The 17,594-nt window shown below is 45.1% G+C and overlaps 1 protein-coding gene across 1 annotated transcript; it reads left to right on the top strand.

Annotated features, from left to right (window-relative positions):
* Nucleotides 1–346: 346 nt before the first annotated feature.
* On the top strand, nt 347–17,416 carry dgkq (diacylglycerol kinase theta). The gene is made up of 23 exons (XM_083686140.1): nt 347–1,236; nt 2,947–3,026; nt 3,639–3,738; nt 4,343–4,428; nt 5,001–5,126; nt 5,877–6,030; nt 6,220–6,294; nt 6,450–6,550; nt 6,935–7,155; nt 7,732–7,822; nt 8,021–8,075; nt 8,234–8,295; nt 8,421–8,571; nt 8,821–8,859; nt 9,878–9,993; nt 10,398–10,549; nt 10,744–10,892; nt 11,062–11,240; nt 11,464–11,564; nt 11,985–12,131; nt 12,267–12,378; nt 12,526–12,678; nt 13,049–17,416. The coding sequence occupies exons 1-23, from the start codon at nt 1,014–1,016 to the stop codon at nt 13,151–13,153; spliced, it is 2,778 nt and encodes a 925-aa protein (XP_083542266.1). The 5' UTR covers nt 347–1,013; the 3' UTR covers nt 13,154–17,416.
* Nucleotides 17,417–17,594: the final 178 nt, after the last annotated feature.

Raw genomic sequence — 17,594 nt, 5'->3', positions numbered from 1 at the left:
AGTTTCTACCTTTGTGTCTACTTTCTGCAAATGATTTCCCCAGGCTTTCCAAACCTGGAAAGCCTGGTCTCAACAAGGTTAATGAAGGCCAAATCAACTGTCAACTTCTGAAAAAAAAACAGTCTTTTCACTGGAGTTGCTTCCTAGGTTGGTTTATTTGGCTGATGGTTGGTGGCATGCATGCATGAAGGATACCAAAAGATTGGCTGTGGAGGTAGTATCCAAATCTCTCTCCTTCACCTTGTAGATCTGAAACGATTGGATATGCGTAACCATTATGGCGGACATATCTCCCAGCCTATCAGAAGGCAAGATGAAACAATTACCATATTGCTTCAATGTAAACCATCAGATCGACATTCATCTGCATTCAACATATGACATGCCTGTCTGCCTGTCTGTCTGCCTCATTCATTCATTGTATGTGTCTATGAGGGCGTAGGAAAACTACGGGCGGAAGTAGAAGCAGTGTAATGTTTTGAGAGACCAAGGGCAAGAGGAAAGAGCACAGGATGAAAACAGCTCATTTAGAGTCAGATCAGGATGAAAACAGCTCATTTAGCCAACAAAGTTAGGCAACTAATTAGCTCGTGAATCACTTGTTGCTTTTAGTGGCGACATGGATTTCCTTGGATCTCGTTTTCGAACGATGTATAGAAGATCTTCGCAAGTTTCTGTTTGCAGAATGTTTTTTTAGGTGGTCAGCGACAAGACTCATCTGATAATAACAATCTCCTCCCTGGATCATTGAAGACGTCTGTTTTTGCGATGTTGCGGCTAGCTTGCTGACCACTGACAGCTAAAGCCAGTTAGCTCGTTCAGAACCGGTTGGTTTGTTTAGCTGGCTGGCACCGCTCGCTCCCCCCGGGAATGACTCGACGTGGTTTAACGTAGTGCTCGCTAGCTTGGCAGCGGAAACATTTTTGCCCAAACACATTTGCCCCAAACTAGCTAGCTTGCCAAACTAGCGTTTTCATTGAAGGCGACACGACTATTGTTTTTGAGAGGAAACCATGGCAGACAGCGGTCGTGTCAAGCATGGGAATTCCAGCATTGAGAGCCCCAGCGGGAGCCCCCTGTCCGGGGTGAAAAAGGCACAACAATCCCCAGCTTCCCGTTCGAGGTACCGGGTCAGTGCACCTGGACACTGCTTCAAGAAAGTGACTCTCACCAAGCCAACGTTTTGCCACAACTGCAGCGATTTCATATGGGGTCTTATCGGATTCGTCTGTGAAGGTACACAACCTGACACTTCTGTTGTTTTTTTTGTTTCTACACATCTGTTCATGTATGTCCTATAACGTGAGCCACCAGCCTTTAATCAGGGGAACATCGATGGCACATTAATTCATTCACTGACGTATTTGATTTACTCAAAAACAAGGTCAACTGTAATGTCAACGTATTCGACGATGTGGAGTTCACTTCATCCTGAATTGGTGAATGCATGCATTGAAGTCATTTGACGTTTTGTAGTGTAACTTGAAAGTTGGAGGTTTAAACTTGTCATAAGACCATGATATAGACAAGATGTCAATACAGTCTTGAGGGCAGTGAGAGTCTATGAGGATCAGTAGGGCCTAAACTGTTGTAGTAAAGACAATGTGTGAAAGAGATGTGTATCACTGTGATGTGTAAACAGCCCCATCCTTCAATTTCACCATCTAGTCTAGGCAACGTGCCATCTCATGTATTGATTGTGACGCTGCTCTAAAGTAGTAAGAAACTCTGTATGCAAGAGTTAATCCAAGAAAGTCCTGCAATCTCCACGTTCTCAGCAGTCGACAGGTCTGCAGCGTCACTCATGAACCATTACGAGAATGTAGGAAACACATCCGTTGAGAAACAAGTATGCAAGCCAACGAAGCCATAGCATAACATAACTGAAGCATAGGGCCAGCGGCACGGCAGTGGCAGATGACGGACAGCACCAGTGTTACCGGGCAGAGTGAGGGGCGAGATGCAAAAAGCCTCTGTTGCGCAATCAGCCGCAGTCAAGTCGTGATTTACTTTTCCTGGTCGGCATGGCAACAGGGGACTGGGGATGCTGGAGAGGAGAGGGCAGAGTGGAGTGTGTAGCGCAGGGATGGGGAGACACACACACACACACACAGACAGACATGAAATGAGTCTGGCTGAGCATACAGAACGTGTACACACTGCCCAAGTGAAGACCTAAAGCAGATGCTTGAAGCAGCCTAGACGTCCGCCCACCTTTGCAGGTAGACATGTAGTGTTAATGCGTTGAATCGATGCAAGTCTCTCTAAACACTAGAAGCCAAGACCGGCTCGTCGGTGAATCCGAACGCTCTTGTCCAGCAGGCTCCTCAAATGGCTGAAGCTGTGGTGTCAACCCCATAATATGTCATCACATGACAGTGGCTGTAGTGTGTCTCCTGAGGCTTTGCTATGCTGAGGACCTGTCATAACCACAGTCCCTTCTGATGCTTCTTCAAAGAGATTGAATGGAGGAAGATGTGAGCCTCACCAGCCGAGGCAGACAGGCTGCCCCTTTTGTGGTGAATCACTGTTCCTTTCAATACAGCTCCAATTTTGACTTGAGTCATACAGTTGTTGTCATCCTGAATTCAGGCAAAATAGCTCTGACACTTCCCGTGAACCGCTATTGTGCGATAAATAATGCACAGGAATGTATGCTTTCATCCAGGCTGTTAAAAATAGCGATGAGCTGTTATGAATCAGTATGAGAAGCCTTTTAAAGCTCCTTTGAAGGCGGTGGCACCATGAACACATTGATAGTGTATTATACAAAGGTTGTTCATCCCCAAAGTCTTCTATTATGCATCACCAGATTGTTAAAGCCATTTAGGACGAGCAGATGACTTACTCTCTCCTACCCACCCACTCCTCTGCACTCCATCTCTCCCTGCCTCCCCCTCTTTCCTCCCTCTCCCTCCCTCCCTCCCTTTCTCACCCCTCCCCTAGTGTGTAACTTCATGTGTCATGAGAAGTGCCTGAAGACTGTGAGGACTGTGTGCTCCTGCATGGCCCAAACACTTGTGCGGGTGAGTGACATCACACCTCTGTGGACTGCCTAGTGCCTAACCTATGCAGGCCTGCTGGGGGTACTCTGGTAAGAGAGGTTACATTGTGACTGCCTAGTGCCTAACCTATGCAGGCCTGGGGGGTACCCCTGGGGGGTACTCTGGTAAGAGAGGTTACATTGTGATTCCAGGGACTGGTAACATTGTTTGTGTATACATTTTTGTTATGTTAATGAAGTACTACTCTGCACAATGCTACTAATTAACCGGCATTGTATGTATTGTGGGTATACACAGACACAGTTTAGGCTGCTAAAGCCTTTATTAGTTATTGTAGATATCTGTTTGTCTGTGTCTCCTTTCATCCATGTGCCCCTGTTTTTCTCTTCTGTCACCTCCTCCTCCTCCTCCTCCTCCTCCATTTCAGCCTACATAATTTATTGTTTTATTGTTCTATTTTGTAAATTAGTTTTTGCTATTTTGTTAATATTTTGCTATTTTGTACATTGTTAATATTTTGCTTACATATTGTTTTTTATGTCCCAAGCACCAACCTCACCAAGTCAATTTCCTGTATGTACAAATATACTTGGCCAAATAAAAGAATTCTGATTCTGAATTCTGATTCTCCAGGTCCCTGTGGCCCATTGTTTTGGTCCAGCGGGTCAGAAAAAGAAATTCTGCTGTGTGTGCAGAAAACACCTGGAGGGACACCCTGCCCTTCGCTGTGAAGGTGGGTCTTCATCAGCATCTACACTGACCAACTAAATGCAGAAGTGTTTTTTTTGTGTGTTTCCTTGTTTTAGCCAATGTGTTGCAGGTTCGGCAGAAGTTTAGGTGTCGTTTTGTAAATGTGTGAAAACTAGCAAACACTCAGCCTGTATGAGTGTGTACACGGAAATGGCAAAGTAAACCGAAGAGGACGGTTACACAACCAAAGGAGACCCTTTGTAGAAGAAAATCCATTCAACTCTTTACAAATAGTTTCTAAACCCCCTCAGGGCAGTCCTCCTGGTAGATAAAATTACTCAATGCTCACTGGCAAGAGAAGTGGTTTGCGACCAAAAGGAATAAGCCCTGTTTTTGTCATAAAGCCAAAAAAAAAAAAGATGTCCAAGGCACTGCAGGGGTTCCAATTAAAAAGGCTTCATTGTGATGGTATATCTGTCTAGATAAAGCCTACCCTACTTCTGTGAAATATTAGAGGCTAAGTAGCACCCCAACCACCAACTGTCCAAGCTCTGCCTTTGTGTTTCGCTGTGTGAGCTGCATGTCTTTACCTCTGTCATTGTGACTTTAACCAAAGTAATAAGCTGTTCTTGTGCTTGTGTTCTCAGTGTGTGAGCTGCATGTCCACTCGGACTGTGCGTTGTTCAGCGTTGGTGACTGTCGTCTCTGCCACCAGGATGGCACCCAGGACTTTGTACGTATTACTGGCCTTCTGTCTAAAATACTGTTAGTTTTTTTCTTCTAATGACAACTCTTGGGACAACAAGCACATTCTGCCAGGAAGCAAAACAGAATACAGAACAGTTACCTTCACTGAGGTCTGTTTCTGGAAACGGATAAAAGCATAAGCATTAGCCAACAGATGGCCTAAATGAAGTGCCTTCCCTACGTGGCATAATGTTTCTCATACTATCTCTCTCTCTCTCTCTCCATATATGTTTATTAGAATTGGATGTTATTGATCGGTTGGGGAAATTGATTTGCCACAGGCTTACATTAAAATCAATTAAATTCCAGACATTCAGGCCTATAGAGCCACTCTGTTGTGCATTAGACAATTGCACTCATCCCGGATGCCAGGGGAAGACCACACTAGTGCATAAGTATTAAAAGATAATGGAAGGTATTTCCGTAGATAACGTGCATTATTAAGTCAGTGTTTTTTTGGGGGGGTTTTTTACTCTCTCCGTCCTGCCTCTCTCCTTTCTCCACAGTTCATTTTTTTTTTACTGTTTCTCCATCCTCTCCTCCCTCCCTCTCCTCTAGGACACGTTCCACCATCATTGGCGGGAGGGGAACATTCCGTCGACGGCGCGTTGTGAGATCTGCAGACGCACCTGCGGCTCCTCGGACGTCCTGGCGGGGATGCGGTGCGAGTGGTGCGGCATCACGGTCCGTAACCCTAAGACTAACCCTAACCCTAAGACTAACCCTAACCCTAAGACTCCCAAACAAACCATACCCGTATTTGACCGTCTCTCAAATCAGTACCCTGTTAAGGCTGACATCTCCATCCTTTTGGTTTCACGTTTGCGCCTTACTGCAACACACACACACACACACACACACACACTTTTTCTGCTTTGTTGTAGACGCGCGCACACACTCCCACCGACATGCTGCTATATTGACTTGTCATATTGACTGCTGCTATATGTTGGACACATTACGGATGGATAGAGGCCTATTTATTGATGTATTATTGTACTTACTGCTTTCTCCACTGCCTACTACCACCTACTCTTATACTGTTAATGTTAATATTCTTCATCTATTGCTAACCAGTATTTGTCTTTCTATCATGCAATTTAGTTAGGGTGTATCTAAGCATTTAATATGTTTTTTTATTGTGTATTGTGTATGACACTGTTGAGGCCCTGTGTAAACTAAGCATTTTACTGCTCTGCTTGCACAGTATGTGACAATAAAGCACTTTGACTTGACTTGACGTTTGTGTGTCGCAAGATAGATGCCGTACCGTGCCCCCGAGGTGCAGTACACAGACACAAAAAGAGGAACTATACTCAAACAACAGTGCTACAGCTATTCGACCAACTGTAGCTAGTAATGCCAGACAACTTGTTCACCATTTCTTTATCGGGGTCTGTGTCATGCCATGTTTTTTTTTTTATTTCCCCCCAGGCCCATGCTGCATGTTACATCATCGTGCCTCCAGAGTGTGGTCTAGGGCGTCTTTGTAACATGTTACTCCACCCAGCCTGTGTGAGGATCTGCTCTCGCAACTTCAGCAAGATGCATTGCTACCGCATCTCTGAGAGCTGTCAGAACGAGCTTGGTAAGACACACATACCACATCCTCTCTGAAACTGAGAATGTCACAGAGTATTATGTAAAAAAACACAGTGTGTTGTTCAAGCTTATTGTGCAAATGTGGTATTCTTTCAATAATGTCACTCAGAAATTGTCTCTATGTATGTATCTAATTGTCTCTATTGTATCCTTCCCTTAAATTGTGCTTCTACAGAAAGCTCAGATGAGGTTGATACACAGATCTCTGTTCCAGCCAAGGAAAGCCAACCTGCAACCACACCTGATTCAGGTGTGGACACAATGATAAGTTTATCACAGTCTGTGTGTTTGGCAATGCATGTCCGGTTCCACCATAAACTACTCGATCTATCATCTGAGTAAACTATACCTTTTACCCCAGGTTGTTTGAAGAGTGTTTCTGCGTGTGTGTTTTGCTAACCGTAGGGAAGCAGGTTCTCAAGATATTCGACGGTGATGATGCAGTCAAACGTGGCCAATTCCGATTGGTATCCATCCCTCGGATAACCAGGAATGAGGAAGTGGTGGTGAGATTTGATCTTGGTCTCTAAAACCAGATTAACACGGAATTAAAACAGTTTCCCCAGCATCAGTAGTGCCATTGTTTATAAGAGTGATGTTTGTTGCACAAATGTCATTTTATACTGCTATTATTGTCACTGTGATAGCTAATACACTACATTTATGGCACATGCCTTACCTCTACTACTATCATCATCAACACTACCCAAACTACGATTACTAACACTTTTAATAATCAACATAACAATCGTTCTAAACGTCTATGTAATTGTGACGTTGACCTGTGACAGTGATAGTACATAGTGATAGTAATCAGTTACCATGGTAGGAGCAAAGGTTTGAAACATGTAATGAAACATGTAATCCCTGCGTTGACCTTTAACCTGTAGGAGTCAGCATTGAGAGCCTTCTACATCCCAGACGATCCTGACAACTACGAGCTGCAGGAGTACGGTGGCCAGCAGGGGACATTACAGAGCGACGACATCCTCAACCGTAACGGCACCGCTGACAACAAGGCTGTGTTCAAGGAGTGTGTCCCCGAAGCATGGCTGCTGAGGGCCAGGCCACAGGACACTGAGGTCCTCAAGATCTACGCCGGCTGGCTCAAGTGAGTGGTGCTGGGAAATGTAGTCATTTGCAGAGTAATAATGGAACTCGGTGAACTTGGACAGAACTCGATGGTTTATGGTGATTCTGTTGAAAGCCACTGTACTTACGTCATGTTCATAAACCGTTCGTATGGCCTAAACTAGGTTATCAGGCCTAAAGCTTGTAATATACAGTAGCCAAGAGTGTGCAAAGCTGTCATCAAAGCAAAAGGTGGCTACTTTGAAGAATCTGAAATATAAAACATATTCTAGTTTGTTTAACAGTTTTTTGTTTACTACATAATTCCATATGTGTTCCTTCATAGTTTTGATGTCTTCAATATTAATCCACAATGTAGAAAATAATAAAAAAATAAAGAAAGAAAAACCATTGAATGAGAAGGTGTGTCCAAACTTTTGACTGGTACTGTATTTACTCTTAAGATGACTTACTTGGTTAGAAATGTCCCTAGTTTGCCAAGCTCTCACACTACTATGTGGTTATACCGGCTTTTATTGTTTTGCTACATAGAAACCACATGACCCTCTCTCATTCGTGTGACATGACTCTCTCTTTTCCCTGTGTGTGTTTGCAGGGTGGGCGTGGCCTACATCTCTATCTCCATCTCCAAGAAAAGCACAGTGGATTCAGTCATTAAGGAGGTCCTCATTGAAATGGGCAGACAGGTACTGTACCTCACGAACACAACACACTGGTCCACCTTAAATGCAACTTATTTCACTTATCACACAATACCTGTCACTAACATGGCGTAACATGGTGGCCCGGATTGATATTCTAATAACCTTCTAAGAGTCTTCTTTGTTAAGGCTAACTGCAACCTGAGTGTATTTTCTCATGTTTTGTGTTGCTCTCTCATTCAGGACGAAGAGCCCTCTAACTTCAACCTTGTGGAGGTCTTCATGGGCAGTAAGCAAGGTAAGGACTAGGGTGGAGGATTCTACGTGTCCAGTTCTGTCTGCTCTGCCTCTTCTACATCAAGGAAGAAGGAAGTGCGCTGCTCTCTGTTTTTACACGCTCTATAGAGTTAAGTGACAGTTGGTTGACTGGATGTTCTCATCCTCCCCCCCTCCCAGTTCAGAGACAGGTTCTGACAGGTCAGGAGATGCTGTTGGACAAACTGAACGAGATAAGGAAGGTATGAGGTCTATCAAGTTGACATTCAGGATTATGATTATGTGTCGTTTACATGCGTGCATGTGCGTGCGTGTGCGTGCCTGTGTTTTGATCTGTGTGTAAGCCATGTTTCCTCTCCTCCCCTAGATCTCTCTGCGGCAGATGAACCAGACACGTTTCTATATAACAGAGTGCAGGAACAGGGTCGTACAGGTCAACCTGCTGGTAGGAGGGCTGCCTCCGCAGCTGAGCAAGGAGGAGTACACAGACCTGCTTCGGGAACACCTCGCTGTCAAGAGTGAGTCTATGCACCACTCTGCTTCTGCTGCTGCTTTACAGGAATAGTACTGGAGTCCCGTGGTGTTCAGTGACTGTACTCTTACTGTTCATTTCATGTCGCCCCCGACCGTTTCCTGTATGCCGTCCCTGACACCGACTACCCTTAGTGAGAGTCGATAATGTAGGATGGAGGTCAAGTCTCATGAGGTTTTTTTCTCTTTCCTCTCTCTCTCTCTCTCTCTGTGTCTCTGTCTCTCTGTCTCTGTAGGTCACCTGGTCAACGTCACGCATGTTTACGGGAGCCAAGGTGGGTACGTCGCCACGAAAACAGTCCATCACAGAGCCTCAATCCTTCGTCCCTCTTTTTCTTGTCACGCTGCCACCCCCTTCACCCTCCCCCCACCCACCCCCCCGTGCCCTCAATTCCACATCATCACCATTCAGGACACACAGCCCCTGCTTGACAAACACTGAAGCACTGCTCAGCTCAGCTAGCTGCTCTGTTCTGCTCTGTGGCTCTGGGCCTTCACAGTAGGACCCTAGCCCCTCATCTCTCTGGGCCTTCACAGTAGGACCCTAGCCCCTCATCTCTCTGGGCCTTCACAGTAGGACCCTAGCCCCTCATCTCTCTGGGCCTTCACAGTAGGACCCTAGCCCCTCATATCTCTGGGCCTTCACAGTAGGACCCTAGCCCCTCATCTCTCTGGGCCTTCACAGTAGGACCCTAGCCCCTCATCTCTCTGGGCCTTCACAGTAGGACCCCAGCCCCTCATCTCTCTGGGCCTTCACAGTAGGACCCTAGCCCCATATCTCTCTGGGCCTTCACAGTAGGACCCTAGCCCCTCATCTCCATTCAGCGTTACGTAAGCCTTTCGACTGACTGACAGCCAGCCTGTGTTCCACTGCAGCCGCAGCTGCCACCGCCCCACAGATAAGTGCTCCATTCAGTATTGGTCTGTTAGATGGCTGATGCTTTTTGTAATGTGATCATGACACTGGCAGCGGTCCAGCCTGGGCTATCCTTCTGTGTGTATCGAATAACGTTGTGAGTCAGCTAAGCGGGACGGTGCTGTTGTATGACACTCTTTTATATCGTAATACCGGCACGCCGGTTTTGGCTAGCTTATGTCATTATCATTTTTGTGTTGTGTAAAGACCGAACGGGTGCCAGTGTTGGCTATGACAACCTCTGACTTATCATATCGGGATGTTGTTATAACGCCCTTAGAGTGTGTATGGCAGGAGTATAGTAGAGGTGTTACAAGTGTGCGTGTGTGTGTGTGTGTGTGTGTGTGTGTGTGTGTGTGTGTGTGTGTGTGTTGCAGGTGCGGTTGTGCTGCAGATCTCGTGTTTCTCTGAGGCTGAGAGGATCTACATGTTGGCCAAGGACATTGCCGTCAGCAACAAGCAGCTGAGCTCCCTGGTGGTACCAGAGATCATGGTACAGTAACACTAGCCCCCATGTCAATCATTGCTGTCTCTGTAGTAGTAACACTCGCCACCGTGTCAATCAACATCCTCTGTCTGGAGTATCCTTGTGCAGTGATGGAAGACATTTGCATCTACACAGTGTGACGTCCTGAAATGTTGATATGTGGAAGGTTGATGGGTAAAAGCATCTGAGGGAAGGTTGATAGGTGAAAGTGTTTCATGGAGCACGCTGATGCTAACAGCAGTCCTAAACAATGCCATTTTCTCCCAACAATTCTAATGCTAAAGTAAACAAAACCCAAAATCTGAGGAAGATTGGGTGCTCATTTGGGTGAATTTCTGCGAAGCAAAAGAAACATGGTGTAACTCTCCTGTACTGACGGTACTGCTGACTGTAATTCTGTTGTACCACAGCACAACAAGCTGACCAAAGGCAGTTCTCCTCTGCTGGTGTTCGTCAACCCCAAGAGCGGTGGGCTGAAGGGCCGAGAGCTCCTCTACAGCTTCCGGAAGCTTCTCAACCCTCACCAGGTGTTTGACTTGACCAATGGAGGACCGCTGGCTGGGTGAGAGAATATGTCGGTTGGGCACTGACATCTGAGATCGATCAATCAGTGATTCCAAATATCAACCACAAAAGCTTTTTCGCATGCTCTTACTTGATTGAAAGGGAGAAAGGAGATTTAACTGAATTTCTAATGAATGAAAACAAAAACCTCTCATCCGTTTCCTGTTACTACTACTTCTCTGCCCCCTCCAGCCTCCACACGTTTAAGGAGGTTTCCCACTTCCGGGTGCTGGTGTGTGGGGGTGATGGGACAGTGGGCTGGGTCCTGGGGATCCTGGAGGCTATCAGACACAAGCTGGTCTGTCCTGAGCCCCCCATCAGCATCCTTCCTCTGGGCACAGGTGAGAGCTTAGAAGCCTTGGTGATCCAGGGCTCGTGACACATTAGTTCTAGAGTCAGCTATGATAGTATATCAGCAGCATGTCGATGTGAAGAACCACGTGCTGCTGTTGATCCACAGACTGCAGTCGTCTTTTTTCATGTCTCTCTCCGTCTCTCCGTCCTGCTCAGGCAACGACCTGGCGCGTGTCCTGCGCTGGGGGACGGGCTACAGCGGCGAGGACCCCCACCACATCCTGCTGTCGGTGGACGAGGCGGAGGAAGTGCAGATGGACCGCTGGACCATCCTGCTGGACGCACAGGAAATGAACGAGGACGGAACGGAGAACGGCTTCCTGGAACCACCAAAGGTCCAGTCCACAATCACCCAATTGTACCTACACACACGCACACACACACGCACACGCACATGTGTACACACACACACACACTCATACCTGGCAGGGGAACAGATATACACAGAGACAGACAGACAGAAACACTATGCTTTACTCTTGTGGAGATGGGAGAGGTGTTGGATAGGTGGACGTACTGTGGTGAGGTGGTGAAAGCTTTGTTCTGGTGTGTTTTTAGATCGTTCAGATGAACAACTACTTTGGGCTGGGCATCGATGCTGAACTCAGTCTGGACTTCCACCATGCCCGCGAAGAGGAGCCGGGGAAATTCAGCAGCAGGTAGAATCAGATCAATACCCTATCCCAATACTAACTAATATATATACAGTACCAGTCAAAAGTTTGGACACACCTTGCCAAGAGTGTGCAAAGCTGTCATCAAAGCAAAAGGTGGCTACTTTGAAGAATCTAAAATATAAAACCTATTCTGGTTTGTTTAACACTTTTTTGTTTGCTACATAATTCCATATGTGTTCCTTCATAGTTTTGATGTCTTCAATATTAATCTACAAATAATTTTAAAAAAAGTAGAAAATAATAAAAAATAAAGAAAAACCATTGAATAAGAAGGTGTGTCCAAACTTTTGACTGGTACTGTGTGTGTGTATATATATATATATAAGTTCTAATCTACTAAATATATGGGCATAAGATCACAGAGCATAGGTCTACTGCTAAAAGCAGTACACGTGTGTGTAGGTTCCACAACAAGGGAGTGTACGTGAAGGTGGGCCTGCAGAGGCTGAGTCACACGAGGAACCTCCACAAGGACCTCAAACTGCAGGTGGACAAACAGGAGGTGGAACTGCCCAATATAGAGGGCCTTATCTTCCTCAATATCCCCAGGTAGGACACACACACACACACACACGCAACACCCAAACACACTGCTTACACACTTGGAGGAACGCTCACACATTGACCGTTACACTCTCGTGTGTGTGTGTGTGTGTGTGTGTGTGTGCGTGCGTGCATGTGTAGCTGGGGCTCTGGGGCAGACCTGTGGGGGTCGGAGGGGGACTCTCGCTACGGTAGACCCCGGATTGACGATGGTATGCTGGAGGTGGTGGGGGTGACGGGCGTCGTACACATGGTGAGTTTGGACCGCCTTCATTTTTTTATTTCATTATCCATTTCAAAGTGAAATCTGTGCTTAGCCTCGTACACAAATATGGGCCAATATATACTGAATGTGTATTGTAGATCTATAGATGTGTGTGTATGTGTGTGTGTGTTGCAGGGCCAGGTGCAGAGCGGGTTGCGTTCGGGGATTCGTATCGCCCAGGGGAACTACGTGCGTATCACGGTGACCAAGCCCATCACGGTACAGGTGGACGGAGAGCCTTGGATCCAGGCCCCAGGACACATCATCATCTCCGCTGCTGGGCCAAAGGTCAGCCTCAGTCAGTCAGTCAGTCATCCACCCATCCACCCATCCATCCATCCATCCATCCATCCATCCACCCATCCATCCATCCACCCATCCATCACTTTATTTTCCCAGGAGGGGAAATTGTGGATCCATTACATTAGTGATATTACATTGTTACATTACATTATTTTAAGCAAAAAGCTCTAGACTCAATGCAACTTTTATCAAAGTGCTGTAGATTCACTTGATTTTATGGATCTATATAATAATAATAATGCATTTTATTTGGAGGCGCCTTTCAGGTCACCCAAGGTCTATGAAAGCATGAATACTGCTTTATTACGTGCTTTCTGAGCGCTTTATCCAATGTCCTGGTCTTGTCTGTGTGCAGGTGAGGATGCTGAGGAAGGCCAAGCACAAGCAGAAGAAGCAGCAGTCTGCCGGCCTGAAGGAGGGCCGCTCCGAGAGTCCTTCGTCCAGCGATGGAGGCCACTGACGCTTCCCAGTCGCACGTTCTTAGCCTGCTTCCTGATGCCACTGGGACTCCATTTAGGCTCCGGCACAGATCTGTGGTTGTGGCAGGGGCCTGTGTGCCCCATCATGGCTTCTCAGATGGGTTTGCGTAGCTTGCTAGCACTGGCAGCTCCTAGGGTGGTGCGTTGACAAAGGAGGAGTCTGTCACGGGTGTTTACAGTTCCCTCCCATTCTCACCTTCCAAGTTTAACTCCATCAGGTCGCCTCAGTTCTAGAGCAGCTACAGAGTCACTAGTGTCAAATTGTTGATCAACAGTTCAATACTCAAGTGCTTAGAAAACAAGTGCTAAATGTTAGGAAAATCGCCAAAGTAGATTAGGAAAGAAATTACTCACATTTCGCCTAAAATAGCACAGTGGGCGTGTAATGGCATTTGTATGAAACCATTGTGAGACACTGCCTATTATTTTTCCATTAACTTAGTAATACTTAAAGCTAATCTCCTCGATCTCTGTCTCAGTCCACAGTGATCCATACGTTTTTGGGTAAAGTAAACTGAAGGCTGGGCCCCTCCTTACATTTCTAACTGAAAGGTGGGTCTTGGCAAATGTAACTGCCACTGATTGATTTTGAATTCTGTGGTAACCGCCCTCAAGTCTTCTTTGGAGGGGGCCGTTAACAAAGAATTGAAATGACTCATTTGCCAAGGCCACCCTTCAGTTTAGAAATGTATCAACAGAAATCGCGTCTCGTGTCACCGAGGGGTGTTGGCCACCTCCTGAACATTCGTACGTCGCTGACACGCTCATAAATGGTCTAATGAAAGGCGCGCAACACTTTGTTTTTGTCGAGCGGGGATACGTTGATCGACACATTAAAAAGCATAACACAGCCTCTCCTGTGGGCAGAAAAACTGGTGTTGCTTTCAAGGAGGAGGATTGATAGTCCAAGTGGAGACTTCTGACAGGAGAAATGTGCACGTCAGCGCGCACACACACTCACACACACACACACTCACACTCACTCACTCATATCTCAATGTACCTTAAGTGCATACTCACCCCTGTAGCTAAGTACCTCATACAGTGTATAACCTCTCACTGTAGCAATCACTCTCACTACTGGATATGTGCTCATCCACACTTAACCACCTCACAAATGCACTCCGACCACTTAACAGACGTATCATCGGATGTAGGACTTCTTAATGGAATCATGACTTGAAAGTTTCACTCTAATCGTAACGCCATGTCTTAGCTTTCTTCATTACTCGTTTCTCTAGCTTCAAGGGGCTACACGCGACATTTTCACAGTACTACAGCATATAAAAAAAAATAATAATAATCTTTGAAAAATCTGCAGGGATTGTGGAGCGATAGTGTTTAAGTAAAAGAAACCCACCAATGTTTCGGTTTGCTATGATATTAGCATGTTGATTTCTTCTGGCCTGTACAGCCATTCTGTTGTCAAATCATCGCTAGTTACAGAAAGTAGGCAAATCAAAACTATCTGTAGCAAACATGTATTATTACCTGTTCACTTGACATTTCAGGATCGTATCTCAATGGTCTGTGGAAGCCGGGTAGTACTACGACCTTTAAACACACCCAGCTTATCATAATTGCAATTTTGACTCATGGCCACAGGGGAGCCAGATTTGATCAGTATCTCCTTTAATGAAATGGCTGCTGGATGAAGAGCATTATTGAAGAGCATTATTGAAGAGAAAATGCGTTATTGTTAACTAGGGAGGTTTCTTTAGTACTCCTGTACACTTAACCTAGATCACGTTTAGGCTGTGGTAGAGATGGTGTTTTATAATCCCTCCGTCTCCTGTTGACAGTCCTGTGCCCCACCGCCCTCGTTAAGAGGCACTTCGTCCACATTCCTAGTGATGCAGAAGTCATAGAACACACTATCTTATGAACCATGACCCTAACCCTAACTATCTTATGAACCATGACCCTAACCCTAACTATCTTATGAACCATGACCCTAACCCTAACTAGTGATAATAATAGTAAGATTTCCTGGCACTGTGTGATTATGTCGCCACAACAGTATTTCATTAACCCATGGTTGTCGTTGTTTTAAAACAAAAATGTAAGTTAAATGTCAATCGATTCCCTTTGTTAATTGGTGCTAGTGTGTGACAAAACGTTGGAGTCCTTCACCCCACTGTAGCAGTTTTAAGGGTCCTATTCAATCAAAGCTGCTAAACGGGTTTTGGGTTTAAATCAATAACATTATCCCGACTGTGCAACGTGAACGCATGGCATTAATGAGTAATGTGAAGTTTATGCTGCAGAAGTTATTTTTGGTTTCACACTGAAACGATCGATTTGGTTTGGTTTGAAACGATTTTGCCTGGTTTCATACTTTTAAAAATATATTTTTGTTGAGTTGGGGAATTGACCAGTATAAAGACAGTTACAGGCTTTGAATGAATAGGGAACGCAGACTGTTAGGTCATCTTGGCCCTATTGGACGCACCGTGGTGATGTCACCTGTGGTTAGTCATTCATTGGCTGTGTCTCGCTTCTCTAAATGGCTTCCTTTCTTTGTCTGAGAGGACTGAGAAACAGTGGTTCTTCTCCATGGGTGCATCTCAATAGTCAAAAGTGACTTCCTCTCCTTGTCACCTCCTTCATCTGCACTGAGTTGATAACACTGGATAGGTGAAAGTAGTGTGGATGACATTTCCAAGTATTCGCTTTCAGTCAGTGAAGACGAGAGAAGGGACTTTGGTGGCAAGCAGGGGAAACTACTATCGAGATGCAGCCCATCACCTTTGCCTTTCAAGTCATCGAGTCAGTGGTCATGAAAGGAATGGATATGAGGGCAGGAACCACTTGAAGACTGTTGGGACATGATCATTGTGTTATGCATGTACAGTCAACACCATGTGTATTAACAGTAATGTGAGTATTCTAATCTGTATAATATGAGATATTGTCTAACATGTTCATTCCTTTTGGAGATGCATGAAGTACTGTATTTCTGCTTACGTGTAGAGGTAGGTATTGTGTATTTACATCGATATGTAGCCTACAGTATCTTAGGTATATCTGTCTTTGATGTCAACGGGTCAGCCCTGTTCTTCAGTGCTCATTGTAAGAGACAGTCTTTTAGAATCATTGCTGTGATGCTGTTGTAGCCACGTGACATAATAACTCAAACCCTTAAACCACAGGAAATGTTTTGTAAACACTGTGTCCGGCTCGGCGGCATTGCCCGGCTCTATAGCCGATATGCTTTCCACTCCAAAGACAATGTCCCCCCACCCCCCCTGCTACGAAAATACTTGGGAGAAGTGGTTTTATAGTTAGTTAGTTTGTTGCAGACTCTTCCAACAGCACAAGGTTTTATGGTTAATGTGCCATTTTCTTTTGCCCTTTCTCCTCACTGTTACCGCACTGAAATCTGCATTACAGCAATGCCCCAAGGTACTGTTTTGTGTTGAATGTTACCATTATGTGCATACCGTAGTAAGTTTACCGCTTCTGCGTCAATTGTGCCTGTTGCTGTGCGATGGATCCTCAGTCAGGCCGAAGTGTCGTTCTGTGGTGTCGTTAGGCCGAGGTCCTGTCCAGAAACGAGCCCTAGCCCTCTACTGCGCCCTAGAAACTTGTTTTAGATCTGGAAGGAGTGGATAGATATAAGCAATATGATGAAAATTCCATCTTGCATAGTAGGGCAAGGTTGAGCTGCCACTATATTGCCGACAACTGTCAAATCCTCTCGGATCCACACTACTCTGGTGTCTAGGATCAAGTGTCTAGGGTGAAGCGGTCTGTGTGTGTTTCTGGACAGGGCCGTAACCTTCACGTAGTGCCTCATTAAAGTGCTTCTAGAACCTCAGTGGTATTACCTGTGTGTCAAAATGTTTAACATACATGTGTGTGTTTCCACTCCTGCTGGTGCAGTGGTTGTAATATCTTAATCTAGACCACTTTGAGCTAATGTGCCTCTAGATAACTTATGTTGTCATTTTCTGTATTTTTATTTGCGTAATCAAAGATATTTTAAGTTTTTACCTTAAGTCTTAATGGACGTTTAATGTTACAACGAATAAATATGTATATTTTTGCAGACAAAAGCTGTTTTTAGTTTGTAAACTGTAAAGTTTTAACTGTAAATTGCACTAATTGTATTGTTTTACAGATGCTTTTAGGTGTTAACGTTTGGTTACTATGAATGTTCACATGATTAAATCTAAAGATATATGAAAAGAGTAACAAATGTATGTGTCCACCAAAATAAAATCTAGAAGTGGGACATCTAATATTGTCTGGTTGTCTTTTTAATTGTTATTTTACAGTAGTTTGGGGTGGTTTGATCACAGGCCTGATATAATGTAAAGAAATGTCATTTAGATAGATAGATAGAAACTTTATTTATCCCAGGGGGAAATTCAGGGGCATTTGAGAGGGGCATGGACAGTTATGTAACATCAGGTAATT

The sequence above is a fragment of the Argentina silus genome (genome assembly GCF_951799395.1).
Source record: "Argentina silus genome assembly, chromosome: 15".
Lineage (NCBI taxonomy): Eukaryota > Metazoa > Chordata > Actinopteri > Argentiniformes > Argentinidae > Argentina > Argentina silus.
The sequence above is the reverse complement of the archived record's forward strand: the minus strand, read 5'-3'. Positions and strand labels throughout refer to the sequence as shown.